The 20,025-nt window shown below is 39.2% G+C and overlaps 1 protein-coding gene across 1 annotated transcript in view; it reads left to right on the top strand.

Annotated features, from left to right (window-relative positions):
* MOCOS (molybdenum cofactor sulfurase) overlaps window positions 1-9,898 on the top strand; it is a 198,186-nt gene extending 188,288 nt beyond the window's left edge. Inside the window, exons 14-15 of the mRNA XM_085311900.1 lie at window positions 1,763-1,867; window positions 8,779-9,898. Of these exons, the coding sequence (XP_085168026.1) occupies window positions 1,763-1,867; window positions 8,779-8,925 (252 nt within the window). The 3' untranslated portion in view covers window positions 8,926-9,898. The remainder of the gene's footprint in view (window positions 1-1,762; window positions 1,868-8,778) is intronic.
* Window positions 9,899-20,025: the final 10,127 nt, after the last annotated feature.

The raw sequence follows: 20,025 nt of genomic DNA, 5'->3' as shown, positions 1-20,025 counted from the left end.
GAGTTAGCCTTTGTCGACAAAGTAATTCTTTTGAGAAAAACCTTCATAAAATTGTCCATGAAGAAGCTGTGCATGAAACCTAAGGAAGTGATGCACGTGTGTATTACATGTTATAGCTGGTTTCCCTGGTCCTTTGATGTGAAATATGTACTTGAAAGTGCATTGCCTGGATGTAGAAGTAACTTATTCATTGTTTGCTTAGGGATAATAGTAAAAGTATGAATAACACAAGTGCTAAGGTCAGATCGAGAAGTTGTGGTAGAAATCCTTCTCACTTCTTTCAGGTCAGCATACTATAAGAAATGTCAAGGCTATTTTTTTCAGTAAGGATAGAAAATATGACTTGTCTTTTGTTTTTTTTTTACATGTACTTTGATAAATAAACTGTATTATGAGACAGAGAATTGAGGAGAAATGTCTTTAGATAGGAGGTGAGGAACACAAAGGATAATGTCCTTGATCTATAGCTTCTTGAAGGCTGGAGTCACACTAGGGAACTCAGCTCAGGCACCTCTTGTGGAAGGTACCGTAAAAGTACAGTATAAAACCGCATTCCTGCTGCTGGCATTGAAATATTTGAGGAATGCAAATCTAAAACAGAAAAGCTTATGCAATTTGATTTGTCTTTTCAAGGCTCTGCTAGGTCCTTATTCTGATACTGATATGGTAACAGTACAAATGATGTTAGTGGTACTTGATGCTAGTGAAGTGGTAGAAGAAGCTGTTGAACTGTGGCAAAGCAAAGCAGGGAAAATTTTTACCTTCTCTACCTTGTGTTCTTTTAATAAAATATTAAAGCTGTGGGAAATCGTCTTCTGAAAAAGCAGAGCCAATTGTGTGGTTTTGATGATTACACTGAAGAGTTTTACATGCAGTTCTAAATGTACCTTAAAGAACTGAAATGGCACCTCAGGTCTGCGGTGTAAGTTTTAATTATTTTCCCCCTTGAATTTTATGACAAATTTTTACAAAAGTAGAATGTGTAAGCTGAGATACTGTAAAAACAGTTAGTTTTGATAATGTAGAGCTTTGTAAAAGTTAGGAATGCAGTATTAAGTGAAAGGGGAGTGTGTCTTCCTTTTTCCTTTTAATACTGTAAAAGGTAAGAAAAAAACTCATTGCAATTCTTATTCCTAAAAAACCACCCTAATTCAAGCAAGAATTAATTTTAGTGAACCATGCTCTGTATTGCACATAGGCTAGAAGATAACATTATTCCTTCTGACCTTATAAAGTTGTAAAAATTCAGATTTTATATTCTGATCATTTTTGAAGTGCCATGAAAATAAGCAAGAATGTGGGATGTTATGTATATTTCAACTGCACTGAAGCAGTGTAAACCAAACTCTGTTAGTTTAACTCCAAGAGAATCCTCCTGAAGTCCTGGCTTAATTTTCCATCTAGTTCTCCTTTGGGCAAGTGTCCCTGCCAGTCAGTAGATGAAGTAAAGCCAGCAGCAAATATAAATACGTAAATGTTTATTATTTCTCAGATTCTATTTGTAGGAAGTTTTTCAGGGAAAGGGAAGGGAAAAAAAGGAAGAATTAAAAATTCAGTGAGAACTTCCCAGGTGGAACCTTTGAAAACATTACCTACATTAGGTCAACAGGTATGACCKCTTACATAATTAAAGCATTAAGTAACACTGAAAAAGTACATGAAGGATATGTTTTTCAAATATTATGGCAGTCAGAAGCTTGTACTGTTCTGTATCGTCCTGTTCTGATATATACTTGTAAATTTTCTTTAACTGAAATTTCAGGTTGTGGGTCCATGTAGCAGATGTCAAATAATCTGCATTGACCAGCAGTCTGGAGAACGAAACAAAGAATTTCTGCAGTCTCTGTCTGCGGCCAGAGGTAGAAAGGTCAGTACGGTACTCCAGAGCAGTTTTATGGAAAGATATAGTGACTTCACTGCACACTTGTGGAAATATCTGTTGATAAAATATTCACTATTAAGTTGTTGTGGTAATCATTGCCATTTGTTCTTTCAGTTAAAAGAGGATACACTTACAACCCAGATATGATACAATTTCTTTCTATATGATGCTCAACACTTTTTTTTTTCATTATGTTGCTTTTATTCGGTACCTGCTACTTTACAAGGTGTACCTCTTGGTCTTGAAAAACGCAGGCTGATGTGCTGATGTCATTCACAGAGAGATATCTGCAGAAAATCAGAAAGTGTTTGCAACTATAGTTAGCTTGTAGTTAACTGCATAGTTAGCTTGATTAAACTTTACTGAAAGTTTTGGTCTCTGAGAAACTACTCAGCAGGAAACATGGAGCTGATATGAATATAGTCAAAGAGGAAACTAATCCATTAGGAAAAGTACTGACTGGGAAATATGTTTGAAATACAGATGTTTGTTAGGAGTCATTCTACTTCTTAAGGTTGCATTATTTCTTGGAACTGAGAGTGTTCAGATGATGGTTAGACACTTCAGCATCCCAAGAACTTTACAAATCTTCTTATAAGTATTTATTCAGTTGAAAATCCTTATTCTAAGTTCATTGTTTACTGCTCATTAAGCTTCTGTTGTAAAACTTAGTTCTCCAGTCAGAGCTTGGAAGCCTCACTTGTAGGTTGGCAGCCAAATAACACCCAAGATTAGGCACAACACAGAGGCAAAGCAATAACAAGCAGGTTGATATTTTTCACCCAAACAATGCACAGACAAGTTACAAATAATGCATTCTTTGTTTAAAAAAGTGATTAGTCTCAGTGACTCATTAAGCAAACAAAGAGCTACATTTTCAGTGCRTATTATCCTTGGTGAATGGCTCTGCCAGCTCCGATTCAGAGCCAGTTGCCTGGTACAGAGTGGGACAACTGCGAGAGGSCAGCAGGCAGGGGTCAGCTGTCTAGGCACAGCTTCTTGCTGACCTGAGGTGATCCAGAGTTGCCGTATAGGCTCTGRCGTGCAGAGGTTTGCGGCCCATGTGCCTTTGTGAGAGGAGCTCCAGGCTACCCTGAGTATCCGGAGGACAAGAGCACTATTAAGATAATGCTGGGCCACAATTGGCACATCGGGTCACTTCACAGTGCTTTCTGGCACTCTGGGCAGGGATGCTGCCCTGCTGCCAAATGCTGTGCAGTGTGTGGAGGGCTTTCTCTCTACCCACATTGGATTTATTGGATTTATAAGCCTCTGTAGAGGGCAAGCAGTCTATATTCAAGGACCTTCTCAAGTGGCAATGAAACCTTTCTTGGGATACAGATTTTCAGGAGAGTCAAGACATCTTCTGCATGTTTTCCGCAGCRGAGATGAGCTTTTCTTTGATTCTGATTAACTCTGGAATGCAGAAATTTTCTTGGTACAAACACTCCTAGAACCAACTCGTTCACACAGAGTTAAGGCAAAGAGAGCAATTCAGCCTCTTGAGAACCTGGCATCAGATAAAAGACGTGTGGCAAGGCAGGGCGCTGCAGAGTACAGTGCTGCTATTCGGAGTAGGGGAGCGCTCTCTTTCCCTTGGCTGTGCAACCATGTTTGTGCTGCTGAGAACTGGACCTTCAACTTTGTGATTTTTCCCAACCTTCAGCTAAAGATTACTCCCCTCTCAGCACTGCTGGCAGAAGAGATCTTGTGAGCATGCTCTGTTCTCTACAAGGCCAAGTGCTCTGCGTTAGCCTGATGGCCAAAAAAGAGAGTTCAAATTGACTTTACCTGAACCTAAGAAGACCTCATCACCCAGCCTTTCTGCGAGTCATCTCTAGGTTGATGGTCTCCAACTGGTTATCAGTGAGTAGCATCTGAGGACTATGGTGTCTTCAGTGTGTTAAGCAGGCCTGACAGAGGACACCGATCCCAACCTTTCACAATTCATAGTGGGAGAGAGAAACAACATTGAGCTTGTCCTTTGGCAACTCACGCCTGTAGCATGTGCTTTTCTGCTGAAAAGTCACCTACTAGACATCATTTTATTTTTTATGAGGTACTGATTCAGTGAAGAAATTCAGCAATGTTTATTCACGGGTATCAATAAGGTAGTTATAACAACCAACAAACAAATTCAGCAAACAAGGTTTAAGCTAATTTCCAGGTACAAGGGGAACTGATACTTTTGAAAGGCTACTGTAGTTGCTTGATTTCCAGACCTTTAAAGACACTGTACATGTGATTGGATAGCAAATCTTGATTGCTTAATATGACAGACGGATGTCAATATTTACTATTTTGTTTGTCTTTTCCAAGAAGACTACCAATCAAGAGGAATGTATCAAACTTGATCAAATGGTAGCCCAAAGCAAAGCACTGCCAGTGAACTTCAGTTCTGAGCTAGATAACATAAGGTGTATAAAATGTGGCTTGATACTCATTTCTGAAATTATATTTTCCTGCGTTCCTTGGAGGCTGTGAGAACCTGGTGTTCCAAGTGGAAAGACTGAGACCTTGCATACATGGATCGCTGCTGAAAGTCAGAACCAGCTACTGTAATTAGTCACACAAGCAATTTGCATGTTTCCGGATAAATGTAAAGCAAGATAATGAAGCCAGCCAACTATATTTTATGAAAACTGTTTAYCACCTGCTTTGAATTTTTCAGAAGAAGCACTCATTAAGAATTCCTTCTGTAATTTTTGTCTGAGAAGGAAAAATGAGCTCTGCTTCTGTGACAGAGCTCTCTGTGTTACTGCAGTGGACTAGGAAAGACTAGGTAACTACATTAAGCAAATAACATAAATCTTCCCACACCTGCGTCACCATCTGATGCAAAACACACTTGCACAGAACACTGAATTTTTGCCCATCTTCTGTGCTTTGCAAATGCAGTATAACCCTATTTCCAGGAATGCTGTAGGTATATTCGAAGTCCTAGAATGCTGTAGGTATATCCGAAGATGTATAAGCTGAGACTTCCTATCGTGATGGCAAAGGCAAGTGCATTAGTAGCCTGCCCCGGTATAAATGCATGGATTGCACTACATTAAGGGAAATCCRCTATGTCTGCATATGCCCTCATGCACTAAAGGGCTTATATTTTTTCCTGAGAGCTGTTGGTCCTCCTTTATGGGTCTCATTGTACCTTGGGAGAGCTCCTCTTCCTACAGAATTAGATACCRTGCTTTTGGACTGCTTACCAAAACATTAAGGATAGCAAATTAATTCTTTTATCTGATTCATTATCATCATCATTTTCGTAGTAATGCAAGGTTTTACACTATGCAGTGCTTTTCATCCAGTAATCTGAAACACTTGCATGCAGTGATTGATRTAATTAATAGAGCTCTATGAATAACATAAAATCACATGCTTTGTGACTGAATTGGGAAATACATTTGTTCAAGGTAGATGGGAAAGGAAAATCAGTTCTTTACAAAACACCTTTCTGYTCAGCTATTTTCAACAAAACAAGATATTTTCTATGACAGCAAGTTAGAAGTTTCCTTTCTTTTYGATATGAAAAATCAGCATGTGAAAAATGAATGCTTTAACTTTCCTATTTTTTAACACTTTGTAAATAGGTTCTGGTCAATCCAGAGCTAATAGAAAATCCTTACATAAAAAAAAAATATTTCAACTTTAATAACTGCATCTCCCAAAACATTTGTATGGCAGGGAGGGTATATTAYTATATGAATAAAACAAGCAGACGAGAACAGGCCAATTCATCTGTTGATAGAAGGCAGCTGCAAGCTGCATCCAGAAGCAAAATCCAGAACCCATTAGTCAAAGGTAAGTTTTAGCATGCACAATCATTCAAACACATTCTAGCAAGCCATTTGCCATACCAATTGCAATTAACAGGTTGTTCAGCAGGTCTGTCTCAAAGGCATCTCATCTCAGCCTTTGTCAGATGTAACACCTCAGGTTTCTATCTTGCAAAAAGATATATTGTACCCAAGAAACTTACCTGTCAGTGGATATCCAAGTGTCATATATTACTATTGATTCAGTAAACGTGCTTGAAACAACATACAAGAGTGATGGCATGTTACAGCTCCTCCTTTAAGTAAGCATGATGACTATTCTGTGATTCATTGTTGGGCAAGAATAAGTTTATTTTACTTAGTTATGTCAGGAATTACTTTTTGTGTTTTTACAATCAAAAAGCTTTCTGGGTTTGTGCCTGAAGTTTCGAAGCGATACGAAGACTGAGGGGATAAAGCCACAGAAGTCACAGTCCTGCTCCCTCTGCTCACTTCTTGATTTGTTCTGAGGAGGTTGTATGCAKAATAAAATGCTCTTGAAGTCAGGAAAGGGTAGTAACAGCAGAGAGAGATTATGCAGTTCATTGTAATAACTTTACAGGCTCTGTGGCTGAAAAGCATCTTTTTTTATCAGTGAAATGTGAGAAAGGCCAATTTCTACTTTTTTTCTTTCTCTTGAAACAGAATTGGCAYGGTGGAATGGACAACTTTTGCTATTCTTGTAATTATCTATATTTGCTGAGCCAGTATTTGTAATTATTAAAAAAAAAAAAAAGGAAATTTACTTAAATCCACTTCTACTCATGAGTGAAAGTTTGATCCTAAGAACATTCACAAAAAGAAAGATGTTAGAAATTAGAATGTTCTTACAGGAAAAGACTCATCCAAATAGGTATTAATACTTCTGTATGTATACCATCACTTTGAAAATTCCTTAGGCATCATCCAGTCTCAGAGCACCAAATAATATTATGAGACTTTAGATACACAGTCAAAGTAGGAAAATATTGATGGCAAGTATTAAAACAGTATTTGTGGACTGCTCAGATAAGATATATTCCCATATGCCTTTTCTTAAATAACTTTGAATGATCTAAAATATTTTAAAAATCAAAACCTGTTTAAATTATCCAGACCAACAGAAAGCAAATAAATTAAATTGTTCACAGTGAACAGTGTGCACAGATTTATTTTAACCTTGTTTTAAAATAAATCAAGCTCTCAATGGACTAACAAATATACATAAAATTTTTTCACATATAAAAAAGTTCATTTCCACTGATGAGTTATAAAATAAATTTCCTTCCTGTGTGAAGTATGGTATAACATGGACTAATATTTTATTCATTTTACAGTAGTTAGTTTCGAATTGCCTCATTTTTTAAAGCAATAGAATTAAGGCAAGTGTCATCTATGTGTTAGAGTATGGGAAGTAAATCCAGGACGTTAACTACAAGGCTGATAACCACATCATTTCTACAAAGAAAGAAACCACAGTTTGTCACCAAATATGGGAAAAATAAAATCAAGATAATAATAATATATACTTTAAAATGAAGTAGTTACTAACTTTTCCATTTTGTCATCATGGTTGATCCAACAAAGTCACTGTGCTAGTGATTTTGGRTTGTGCTATCCTGGAGTCATTCCTTTAGCATTAAATACCAGGACATTGACCATAAAGATCTACCTTATGTCTACCAGTGTTGACACCATTGTGATCACAGATATCCAAAAAGTGTCATTAATAAGATAGGTTTGATGAAGGCCAAAAYGTGCCCAATATATGTGAAATGCCAGTGAGATGAATAAATAGCTGAAATAGCAAAGAAACCTCTACTTGGGAGCTGGCTTTTTTTAGTGTTCAGGATTACAAGTGAAAGAGAACAGAATCCCAAGTCATGCTGGGGCGATGTATTGTTAGATCCCTGCTCTACAGCATCTCTCTTGCTTGAGAGTAGATCTCAGCCTTCAGTCTTGCTATTCCATCAAAGACTTAAAGATGTTCTATGTTACCACATTACTGTATTTTTATTTCATTAATGCAAGAATRAAAGAAACGTACTACCTTCATATTAAGACTATCGGATATATTCCCTTAAATTCAGCTAGTAAATGGTGGAGGGGGGCTATTATTATTTACTGCAGCTCCCTTTAGTATATTTTTCTAAACCTTCTGTAGTGGCAGTCTCCTCTATTTCAAGAACATCTGTCTGAACAACAGTAGTAAATATCATCAGGAAATAGAGAAAGAGAATAGAGTTTTGTTTAAAAGTGAGATTTTTATAGACATACCATATCAGTTTCATTTGCTTTTTTATTTATTTTACGCTTGGAGTGACTGGTAACCAAACACTTTGGATATGGTCTGCCAAAAACAAATACTTTTTTACTGAAACCTTTAAAAATTGATGAGAAAATTAGCATTGGGTTCCAAGTTCCTCAATTTGAGAAACAAGATGTTCTGAAGTCTACAATGAATTACCTACATAGCGTTAAGCATTCCTTTATTTCTTATTTGACATATTTCTTTAATTAACTGCTTTCTAATTGTTGGGGAAATACTATCCTGCRATTGCAGGGCTGTTTCTTCCTCCACCTTCCTGAAGTTTCCCACTGTTGAAAAAACCAAATCTCATTGGGTGAAATATGTTCTCAGTCTCCTAATATGACATTTCCRCATACCACCCAACTGTTCATAGCTGTAAATGGAGTGTCTCATGTTCTTTAAAATTAAGATCACATGAAGGGAAAAAAAATCTTTAAAAATTCACAAAGGCTAGACAACGCAAAGTTCTATTAACGAAGTGAATAATTTATGCTAGAGATGCAAGACTTTTCCTCRCTATCTGAATGTACATGCTTTTTCACACTGCCTAGCCTTTATTTGTGAAAACTGTTTCTGAAGGTATTCTTCTTGAATAGCATGGGATTGGCTCTTGTTTACCAGTCTATTAGCACTAATCAGTTAAAGTGTTCTTAATTACATTGAGACTGAGCATATATCCTTTTCCTTAGAGCAATACTGTTTTTTCTGAACATATCTGGGTTGTGAGATCCTCTGTAGGTCTAATTACTTTAGCATGAGTTGCATCTCAGTGAATATTTTGCTTTTTTCAGACAAACTTTGGTATATACCTGATGAACCAGCCCTTGTGCTCATCCTTTCCAGATATTTTATCTGTCGGATCTCACGTACTTCCAGTGTTGAAGGAGAATCCTGAAATTCAACCCCCACCATCCAGTGAAGAAAAATGTTCAGGATAGATTATCTAGCGGAGATGAGCCTTACGTGCAATACTAGGGAAAAAATAAGTAGTCAGTTATTAAAAAAAAAAAAGAAAGAAAAATCTTCCACTGATTTACTTCTGGCTTGAGTCTTTTAATTTTCTGTTTGTTGTAAATGATACCAGATGCCAGTACCCTTGATAATTACACCTTGTCTACATGTTTGTTCTTATGATTAAGTTAGAGCAACCATAACTCTTTTTTGCTCAATTGCTTTAGGATGCAACAGGTTTGATCAAGTTTTACTGGAGGGTGGATGTCTCCCAAATCAAGCCCAGCACTGATATCAGAAACTCACATCTCGATGATGGAAAGTAAACAAAACAATACACTACTAAGATTGTTTTGTTAAAAACACTTAAGGGAGAGAGGATGCAGGACTTGCTTTAGAAACAGTGTGGGTGGGAGAAGGAGGATGGATGACATGAGGACATGAGGTTAGCAGTTCTTTCAGTGTTTCAAAAATTAAATTGAAGGTGGAGTAGAGACAATCTGAAAGCACAGGAAAAGAGAGAACTGGTAATGGGAAATCAGTATCTCCTTCCTAGGAAGGGGTGTGTGTGAGGATGCCAAAAAGGTGCAAAGATCAATGAAGAATCAATATGCCATTTGCAAAACACATTGTCTGTAAAGTAATTTTGCCCATTTGTTCTGGCCTTTTTTTTTCTTCCTCTGCTGCTGCTTTTATCCCATTTCCCACATTCCCATCCGTTTTGGGTTGGTTGTTTAAAACAAATCAGACTTGTTTACTTGGTTATTTGTAGATATTAATGCAATTTTTTCCTAGTTAKTGATTTCTGAACTAATACAACCTCATTTCAGTAAAAACTTTGTTTATCCTCAGTAGTCTCTAGTGGCCAAAATACTGAGACAGCCCCTCAACTCTGGAAGTTCAGATACTTCTCCCCCTCAAACAGGTCAAAATGTGCATTGTTTTTTTTTTTTTTTTTTTTTTTTTTTTTTTTTTTTTTTTTTTTTTTTTTTTTTTTTTTTTTTTTTTTTTTTTTTTACAAGGCCTTTGATTTCTCTTCTCCCCTAAACAAGACCCATGCTTTCTGATATCTGAGAGCAAATGTCTGGAGTCCAAGACTTAGCCTGGAAAATCAGTTCTCCAGAAAATAAATAAATAAATAAATGAAACCACCCCACAGCAAAAAACATATGGAAAGTCAGTGTAATGCAAGACTGAACACACTGAGGCCAGGTGTTTTCTGACCCCCAACATTTATCCAGCCAGGTCCAAGGCAGTTCTGTGCTTTCAGGAAGTCCTCCTGTTGATCTAGCTGGTTGCTCTCCTGCCACTTGGCAAGTGAAATTTTGGCCCATTAAAAGCACTGTCAGAACTCTCATCCAGCATGATTTAAGTCTTCCTTGGGGCAATTTTGGCTCAAATTGTGTGAAAGTGCTTCTGGCTGAAGCAGTCTTYAAGTTGTTTGAATTTTGAGTAGAACCCTGAAGACGAACAGGCAGTCGTTCTGAAAAGAAAGCGATTGCCGCAGAGTAATGTGCAATGGGAAAGTGCATCACCCGGCATGTGAATCAGATTTCAGAAAATATTCTTTTCTTTTTTCTTTTCTCTCTCTCTCCTTTTTTTTTTTTTTTTTTTTTTTGAACTGGTTTTTCACTTCAGCTGCAACAGACTACGAGTCTCTCAACAGAGCTTTGTAATGGAAATGAGGAGAGACATTATCTGTTTCTTACCATGTGCCATAAAACATGTAGAAAGAGAGAAAGAGAGACATGTTTTATGTGTATGTAAACTGAGAATCAGTTTTAAGAGCTGTTTATTCAGTTTCTGAACACAAGTGCTGCTCCTTGATGTTTGCTTTGAAAACCATGGGTTTTATCTGTCTAATAGTCAATTATCTGATGTTGTAATAAGCAGGCTTTTTGCAACCTTGAAAAGCAGTTTCCTGGTATCTAAATCTCTTARCTGTTTTGGTCTTTGCCTTTCTGGTATGCAGGATACTGGTTTTTTTGGATAGAAAGCTAGCATAGCTCTGGCACATCTAATATGAAGAAACCTGCTGTATGCTGACCTTCAGGTGATCTCTGGTACTTTATTCTGTCCTCTTCACCTCACCAGTATGTCATTTGTTTAAAATGGCACAGGAGTTAGAAGAGGAAATTGAGATCAAACCTCAGCAAGCTTTGTTTCACTTGTTATAGTACAAAATAAGTCTCTTTGGTACRCAGGGACTTGACAAATACTGTTTTTGAGTAGCCTTAATGCAATGTGCGATAACTAAGGATGAGAGGATTTGAACTTTAAAAATGTCATGCTTGGTCATTTTGACCTGCTACTTACAGGCAATTACTCTTTCTCTCTCCTGTGGCCTAGTAATATTAGGACATGAATAATTTTATCATTTTACAGAGGGAAAAAATCTCTTGATGCATGAATGTTTTCATTAGTATATTCTGTGCATTTTCCAGAAGGAACATTCTTGCATTACAGTGATATGAAGTGTCACAATGCTTCAAATTGATGGAAGAGACATAAAGAATCTTTCATCTCAACAAAAGACAGTATTTCCCTTCTAGTACATGGAGTGTCCTCACTAGTACTGAGATGTTGTCTTCCCATCGGTAACAACAAATTCTTCGGAGTACCAATGCTCTGTGGAAAACCTTGCAGGAAGAAGACTAACTTTTAAATGATGTGGTTTTGCAGAAAGATCATCACTTCCATAATGTGAAAAAATCCAAAGGAGAAGCTTAGCATAATACAAACCCAGGTACTGGAGGAATGAAAAGAGCATAAACACTTCAAGACACTGTATATATTACCTAGAGAGATTAAATGTTCTTTAAGTGAGTCAATTCTCTATGTTTAGAGTATATAGAAAAAAGACAGTCTCGTATGAATGCAAACTCTTTTCTGTTGCTGCAAAATTAAATCTTTGGATTAATGGCAKATATATATATGTTTACCTTCTATGGGTAAGAAAAGTACTTAATACAGTATTTCCACAATACTATACATAGAAAGTCCTCAAGATATTTGAAAACGAAGTTTATATTTCCTTACAAWAAATTATTTAGGCACATTCCATTTTCTGTGGGACTTAACTCCTTCTCAAATCTCAAGGCAAAAGTGATGATTATTACAAGCTCTAATAATAGCCAAAAGGCAGAAATCAGCATTTTCAGGAGAAGCCTCAGAACTCTGTGTTCTCTAATATGACTAATATATTTCAGACATAGTTTGTTTTATTTACTTTCAATGGCATCCTTCTAAATATGGTCAAAATAGTAGGTCACCCTTCAGTCAAAATTCATAGGAAGGACTGTATAAGGAACTTGATTGCTGCTCATAAASTATTAAGATTATGCTCTGCATTTTTTCTTCAGTCTAGTTTTTACTTCTCTTAGGAGTGAGACCAATAAAATTTATATTGTGCTTGACRTGTCTACTGGTGGTGTTTATTTTCTTGACCCTTTAAGCATGAGCTGCCTTAAARTTCTGTTTCTGGGCATTGGCGGACTCAGGTGGCGAGTGTGCGGCTCAGTACTGCCTGGATGTCTCATCACTGTCGAGGTTCACAGGTGAGGTGTTTTTCCAGCCACTGCACTGACAGCCTCTATCTAGTCAGCATGCCAGTCAGCTCATAACCACTGGTTTCCTTTAAAATATGTCCAGAGGTAGTCATGTTGGGCCCATCTCTGCTACCCCACACAGTTAGTGGTTGGAGCCCTCACCAAGGGTGTCAGAGAAAAGTAGGTTCATTTCCCTCATTTGCCTGGAGGGATTCAACCCCATCTACCTCRCTGCTTAAACCACCAGACAATAGGTGAGACTGGGAACTTAGGAGTACTGGGTGTGTATGGGAATCATAGATGAAGGCTTGTCACTCCCTTCTCGTGCTTCTCTGTGATTCATTGGGCCAGAGAGAGACATAGACACAGTGAGACAGTGTCCAAGCATGGCTCTGTAAGMTGCTCATTCAGGCTGCCTTTTGGATTCACTGGGGATGGGAGAAGAAAATTACGTTATTACCTAGTAGGTAGATCAATCCTGTGGAGGTGAAAMATGTGGGTACCTCCCTTTTCCTGTGATTATCTATACAGCTGTCATGAAGCAGTCGCTTAGACAAAATACAGACATGGTCTTGGAGAAGGGATGAGAGCTCAGCGCACTCCTCTTGTGCATTGAATGTGGGAGCCAGGGGATTACAGAGGCTTGTTTCCTTCCTCAGGCCCTCGGTGCTTAAGTACACTAAGCAAAGTGGAACTTCTCCAACAAGAATAGTTGAGAGCACCCTAGCTGTGTTTTGGAATAAGCCATTAGAGGAAATGTGCATTTGAATCTGCTTAGAAAAAGGAAATGAACCCACGTTTCTGACATTCTGCACAAGCACAGCAGCCTCGAAGCCAGAGTGAAAAGAAAAAGACAACGGGAGAGAAAGAAGAGCAGAACCTCCTACAGTCACATTTTTAGAAATGTAGTGATACACATCCCTCCTCCACCCATTTCATGTTAACTAGTTTACTTTGCTTCTCACTCCACATAATGTCTGTTAYGTCCCTTTTGGTGGAAGAAGAAGTATGCAGGTGCTCTGCCTAAAGGGTCAGTGGCTCACTTGGGATTGTGGATTCTCTGCAGGGACGGGAGGGAGCTTAGGGAGAATAGACACAGTGCATCCTTGAAGATCATTTAGAAGATCCAGAAGAAGAGGTTTGTGCCACATTTGCAGTTACTTAGTAATTGATGTGTCTCATTTGACTTAATGTTGGCTAGGTACTTCGTAGTCTGCTGAAAATGTTGATGGTGGATGCTGGAATGATCTTAGTGCAGCAGCAGCATGGCAAATGTRAAATGACATTGTTCTCAAAGAGCCACTTGCCTTGCATGGCACGTGCATAGCCTATAATTAGGTGCATTTTTATGTTAATCCTAGTTTCTGCTATGAGCCAGTCTATTCCAGATTTAGAACCCAAACTTGTCGGCACAGTGCAAATCTTTCTGGATGTCAACATCTGCTTATTCYGGATAACCAGTATATTTCATCTCGGAGCCTGTCTCCTGTTTTTTGCTGTTTTTCAGAGGTAAGTGTCCCATCAAGATTAAAGTACTTTGTCTGGGGTTTGTAATGCAGAGTTGGTACCTCAATCCAGAAGTGAAATCAGCTTTTAGTTTCTCATAGGGCTGTGTTTTTCATAAGACTGTGTTTGAAAAGCTAGCTATGATCTAATGTCAAGTCTGTTGTTTTCTGGTACTTGTAACGGATGGGTTAGATAAAGCTGTTGAAAGTTTGTGAGTTATATTTTCCCAAAGCAAAACTACAAACAAAAAGAAATACAAGAATAGAAGGCCTTGCACTGCTGAACCCCTGTGTTCGTTTCTATAAATGAAGAAGAGTCAGGCTGTTCTGGAAAAGACAGCTTTTCCCAAGGTGCCCATGGTTGCCTTAATGGATGTAATTCCCAGTGGGATGTGTACTAGGAATTTGTTATTTCACAGATTTAGCTAAAGTCTTTGGAATGTGGCTTGTTCTCAGAATCATTGTATTTAGTGCCATATTCAAAATGTTTGATTTAGCAAACCCTTCAATGCYGAAATGGAATTGAATTTGCTTTGTGTCACAGGTTTTTCTTTCTTCTGTTTTAAGGAAGGAGAATGCACAATTCATGTGTTTGGCTTAATACTTGGAGCTCCATGCAGTGATTTGTAACACTTGAAAAGAAAAGGTTCTTGTCTGAGGTGGTTTATCTGTCAGTGAGCACTTTTAAAAAGCTACAGTGTTTCTTGGTAATTCACCACAACTGTCTAGTGAATTAGAAAAAAGACCTATGCTAGAGGAGGAGGGCACAGCTTGCTAACACTMATAGTTTGGGAGAGTTTCGATCTAGATTGTCTTAACCATTTTATTTTTAGTCTTGGCAAATCACCTCAGAAAGGAGCATGCATAGTTTTTCTGAGGAGCACAGGATGTGGTGCCCCGTCTTCTGTATGAGATGGGCAGCAGGGACGCTGACAACCAGGTGGCTGCTGTTTCTGCAAACAGAGCRAGCCCTCAGAGCTATGCAAGTGCAGAATAAGGTTCTACTCTCTCTACCCTCTCTCTTCCATCCGAAACTAAAGAGCAATTTACAATAGATAGGTTGGCTACAATAGATAGGAGCTTGGCTTTTCTAGAAAAATCAGGGACCTCCCACTTTAGGGTTTGGATTAGGAATTGTTTGCTCTAATTGTACTGATATGACACAAGGCATAGGCTGGCGAGCTCTCTTGCATGGCATGCCATGCTGCATCCTGCCTCCCCAAATTAGGGGTTAGATATGCTGGTGGGACCCCGGGGCACGCACAAAGAGGCAAGAAGCTGCCAGCCAGGACACGATTAAAAGCCAATARACACTGCTAATTTGACTTGCTAAGCTTAGGGCATGTTTAGTTAGTTGTGTGTGGTTTTATATTTGGGAAATGTTTTGCCAAGTTCTCATGCTATTTGCTGTTGTTTTGTACTGGCATGATGAATTCATTTGGTATTCGTTCAATCTCATATGCCTTTCCCACTGGTACTGCATGGTAATTTGAAACTATTTATGTGTAAAGTGAAGAATGTGTTGAGGAACAGAGACTCTGACATTTCATTGAGCAGATAACCTGAAACAATTGGTTAAATTAGTTGARCAAGATTGAGAGTTGTGTATATCGCAGACTTGCCTGAAATGTGAAGAAAAATGCAAGTGGATTCCTTTATTTGAAGTGGAGAAATAATACAAGCCAACAATCATGTCTTTAAGAAAGCAAACATGATTTAAATGTGATCACTGGGTATTGTAATTGGCATATTTATCAGTACTGTATTAAAAAAAAATACTCTGATTCAAATAAGAACATTTGATTTGGGAAGGCCTTTCTATCCTCTGTTGTATTTCTTCTACTTTCTTCCTGTCACCAACCCCACAATACTGATGGGCAAAATATTTTTTAAAATTCCCATTTTGTAAGAGGAATTTAGATTTGAAAAGGCCAAACCAATATGCAGCATTTCTGAGCTGAAAGACTACAAGTCTGGCAGTTAGCCGTATAGTGATATTACACATGCAGTCATTTGGAAAAACGACCATGACATTTGTCAAAGAGAAGAAAATTAAGAGTGATTCAGCAGTTAGAGGGGTTGTATACAGTCAGTCATGTTGTCAGTGGAGAGGAATGCTTGCAGGAAAACAGTTCCCTTAGCATATGCACACATATCTCTCAGAAACTGCCCATATTAGAAAGTGTTCTTATATGTGTCTTGTTATTTTTCTGAAGTCTCTGATGATGAGCTTTATGCCACAGGGAACAGGTAGGGATTGAGAGGCAAAGCAATATCAGATAGCAAGTACCAGAACACAGTGAAATAATGGAACTTTTTTGCTATCTACAGCATTCTTGATAGACAAAGAGCATCAAAATTGGCTTTGAAAGAATATTAAAATAAAAGAAGTGAATAATGAAACTAAGGAAAACAGTGTAAGCCTTTATAAAATGCTTTAATATAAATAAAGCAATTTCTAGGCTTATGAAGCTCCATTTCACACTTCATCCTACTGATTTTTGTTATTGCAGTGCACTAACTTAAAGTCTCTGAACTCATATTAGTTATTGTCAGCTAATCGTTAAGGAAGACACTCGTTTTGGATATGGACACGGTCATCAAGTTGCTAATTAAAATAGTTACATCACAAGCTAGATCTTAAAATCGTGGACTAAAAATATCTGGATGCAAGATTGAGAGGGGGAGAGCCCAAAAGGGGGAAAACTTTTCCTTGGAAAGAGGAAACTTCTGGCTCTTAATCTTGCAAAGAAAAGCTGAAAAGCTTTTCAGTTGTAGCAAGACTTACTGTTTGAGAAATATCATGATTTTTGACCTCTTGAGTCATTATTTTGATATACACTCAGCCTTTCTTAATCTGGATTTTCCTCTGGAAGTAATAACTGCAGCTGTCAGAAAGATAATGTGTTATCATGAATGGTGGGGGAGATGAACTTTCTTAAGAGGTCATCAGTAGAACAAGAATTTGTAACTCTCTGGTGCCCTTAGAGCAATAAGTCTTAGATTATTAGCTGTGAGCCCAGATGTACAGCTGCAAATGGGGCTACAAATTGATGAACACAGTTGGGAAATGGGAAGTTCTGCCTTAAAGAGTGAAATCTCCCCTCCAATTTTCAGTTACTTCTTTTTCCCCTCTAAAAATAAAATTGAAGACAGGTACRGTCCTACTACACTCGTGGGGACTTCACTGGGATTCCCTTTTGGTTATAAATGTGTAGCTTTCTCAGGRCATCAGCCAGAAATTACATTGTAATGAAATAACAAATTAATATGATTTAAAAATGAGTATGATAGGCTTTGAATGAATCCATTCAYGTTGAACTTGAACTTTTCAGTGATATTAATGTTCATGAGTTACTGGTTAGTGAATTTCTTGGTTATCAGATTGTCAGTATCAGAGAGTAATTTAGGTTTGAAAAGACCTCTGAAGATCGCCTAGGTCAGTGGGCTAGTACAGGCCTCAGGTTTGCTCAAGGCTGTCTCCTGTTGAGTTTTGAGGATCTCCAAGGATGGCAGTTCCACAGCCTCTCTGGACAACCTGTAGCAGTGGTTGACCACCCTCACAGTGAAGAAATTTTTCCTTATATCCTCTCAGAAATTTGACTTCTGATTGTTACCTCTTACCCTTTCACTATGTGCCTTTGAGAAGACTCTGACTCAGTCTTACCTACATTCCCCATCAGCTTTCTCTTCTCTAAGCTGAACAAACCTGGCTCCCTCAGTCTCTCCTCATGTGTCATGTGCTCCAGTCCTCAAACCTTCCTTTTCARTGAAAGAACGATGAGTGAATTCAGATTTCCTTTGCTGAATACTGGAAGGTCTAAACGAGAGTACCCAACAAAATTACCTCCTGAACAACATAACTGAATAGTGTTCTCCATTATTCTTTGTGGAGAGTGAGTGAGAAGGGCTGAACATTTCCTGCAGGTACCATTTCTCTAGCAAGCTGGATCACAAGGCTGTATTATTGTAAGAATGGATCCATCTSTATGATATGTCCACTTAACCTCCTTGAAAACCAGCCTAGAAGTTACTTTGTTTTAAATAAAATGTTACACTGAATTGAGGATAGCAGCCTGTTACAACTGASTTGCTGTCAGTTTCCCTTTTTGACCCTGTCCAGGCTAAGTCTGTTTTTCTGGTTTTGTTTTGTTAAATACATTATTTGTAAAGATGGAATCTGGTTGAAATCTTGGGCCTAATGAAGTCAGTGATAGAATTAATCTGATCTCTGTTGGGTAAACTCCTTTCCTGTCCTTCCAAAGGTTGGAGTTAATCATGTTTGCTTCCCTCAGGAAGGTCTAGGTGAATCTTCACCATATTCAAAAGGCTATTAGGTGACTCAAGCATTCTCCATTGGGATAACAGGTTGGATTGCAACCCTGGACTTCAGGAGAGTGGACTTTGGCCTCTTCAGGGACCTTCTTGGAGGAATCCCATGGGTTAAGGGGGGTCCAGGAGAGCTGAATAGTATTCAAGTATCACTTCCTCCAAGCTCAAGAGTGGTGCATCCCAAGGAGAAGGAAGTCCAGCAAAGGGGGTAGGAGACCAGCATGGATGAGAAAGGAGCTCGTGACCAAACTCAAAGAGAAGAGGAAAGTCCAAAGAATGCGGAAGAGGGGACAGGCTGCTTGGGAGGATTTTAAGAATGTTGTCAGAGTATGCAGGGATGCGACGAGGAAGGCTAAAGCCCATTTGGAATTAAATCTGGCAAGGGATGCCAAGGACAACAAGAAGAGCTTCTTCAAATACATCAGTAGCAAGAGGAARACTGGGGAAAATCTGTGCCCGCTGCTGAGTGGGGTGGGAGCCCTAGTGCTGAAGGATACAGAGAAGGCAGAGTTACTGAATGCCTTGGCACTGTCTCCCATAACATCATCCTAGATAAGGTCAGGAAGTGTGGGTTAGACAAGTGGACAGTGAGGTGGATTGAGAACWSGCTGAAAGGCAGAGCTCAGAGGGCCATCATCAGTGGTGAGGMGTCTAAYTGGAGGCCTGTGGCTAGTGGAGTTCCCTAGGGCTCAGTACTGGAGCAAGTCTTGTTCAGCGTATTCATCAATGACCTGGATGAGGGGACAGAGTGCCTCCTCAGCAAGTTTGCTGATGATACCAAGCTGGGAGGAGTGGCTGACACACCTGAGGGCTGTGCTGCCATTCAGAGAGACCTGGACAGGCTGGAGAGCTGGGCAGAGAGAAACCTCATGAAGTTCAACAAGGGCAAGTGCAGAGTCCTGCACCTAGGGAAAAATAACCCTAGGCACCAGKACAAGCTGGGTGCTGACCTTCTGGAGAGCAGCTCTGCAGAGAAGAACCTGRGAGTGCTGGTGGATGACAAGTTGACCAAGAGCCAGCAATGTGTCCTTGTGGCCAAGAAGGCCAATGGTCTCCTGGGGTGCCTTAGGAAGAGTATTGCCAGCAGGTGGAGGGAGGTGATCCTGCCCCTCTACTCAGCCCTGGGGAGGCCTCACTCGGAGTGCTGTGTCCAGTTCTGGGCTCCCCAGCACAAGAGAGACATGGAGCTGCTGGAGAGAGWCCAGCRYAGGGCTAYGAAGATGATCAGAGGGCTGGAGCATCTGCCCTATGAGGAAAGGCTGCGAGAGCTGGGCCTCTTCAGCCTGGAGAAGAGAAGACTGAGGGGGGATCTTATCAATGTGGATAAGTACCTGAAGGGAGGGTGTCAAGGGGATGGGGACAAACTCTTTTCAGGAGTGCCATGTGACAGGACAAGTGGGAATGGGCACAAACTGAAGCACARGAAGTTCTGTCTGAATAGGAGGAGGAAWTTCTCCCCTGTGAGAGTGACAGAGCACTGRACCAGGTTGCCCAGAGATGTTGTGGAGTCTCCTTCTSTGGAGATCTTCAAAACCCACCTGGACGCGATCCTGTGCAACGTGCTCTGGGTGACCCTGCTTGAGCAGGGAGGTTGGACTAGATGATCACCAGAGGTCCCTTCCAACCTCAGCCGTTCTGTGATTCTGTAATGGAACAGTTAAAAAAACAAAAAACAGTGCAGCCCACTATTTCCTGATTTAGT

Source organism: Rhea americana, unplaced genomic scaffold (assembly GCF_003343005.1).
Source record: "Rhea americana isolate MKP2758 unplaced genomic scaffold, rheAme1 scaffold_350, whole genome shotgun sequence".
In the NCBI taxonomy this organism is placed as follows: Eukaryota; Metazoa; Chordata; class Aves; order Rheiformes; family Rheidae; genus Rhea; species Rhea americana.
This window is presented reverse-complemented; position numbering and strand designations above follow the sequence as displayed.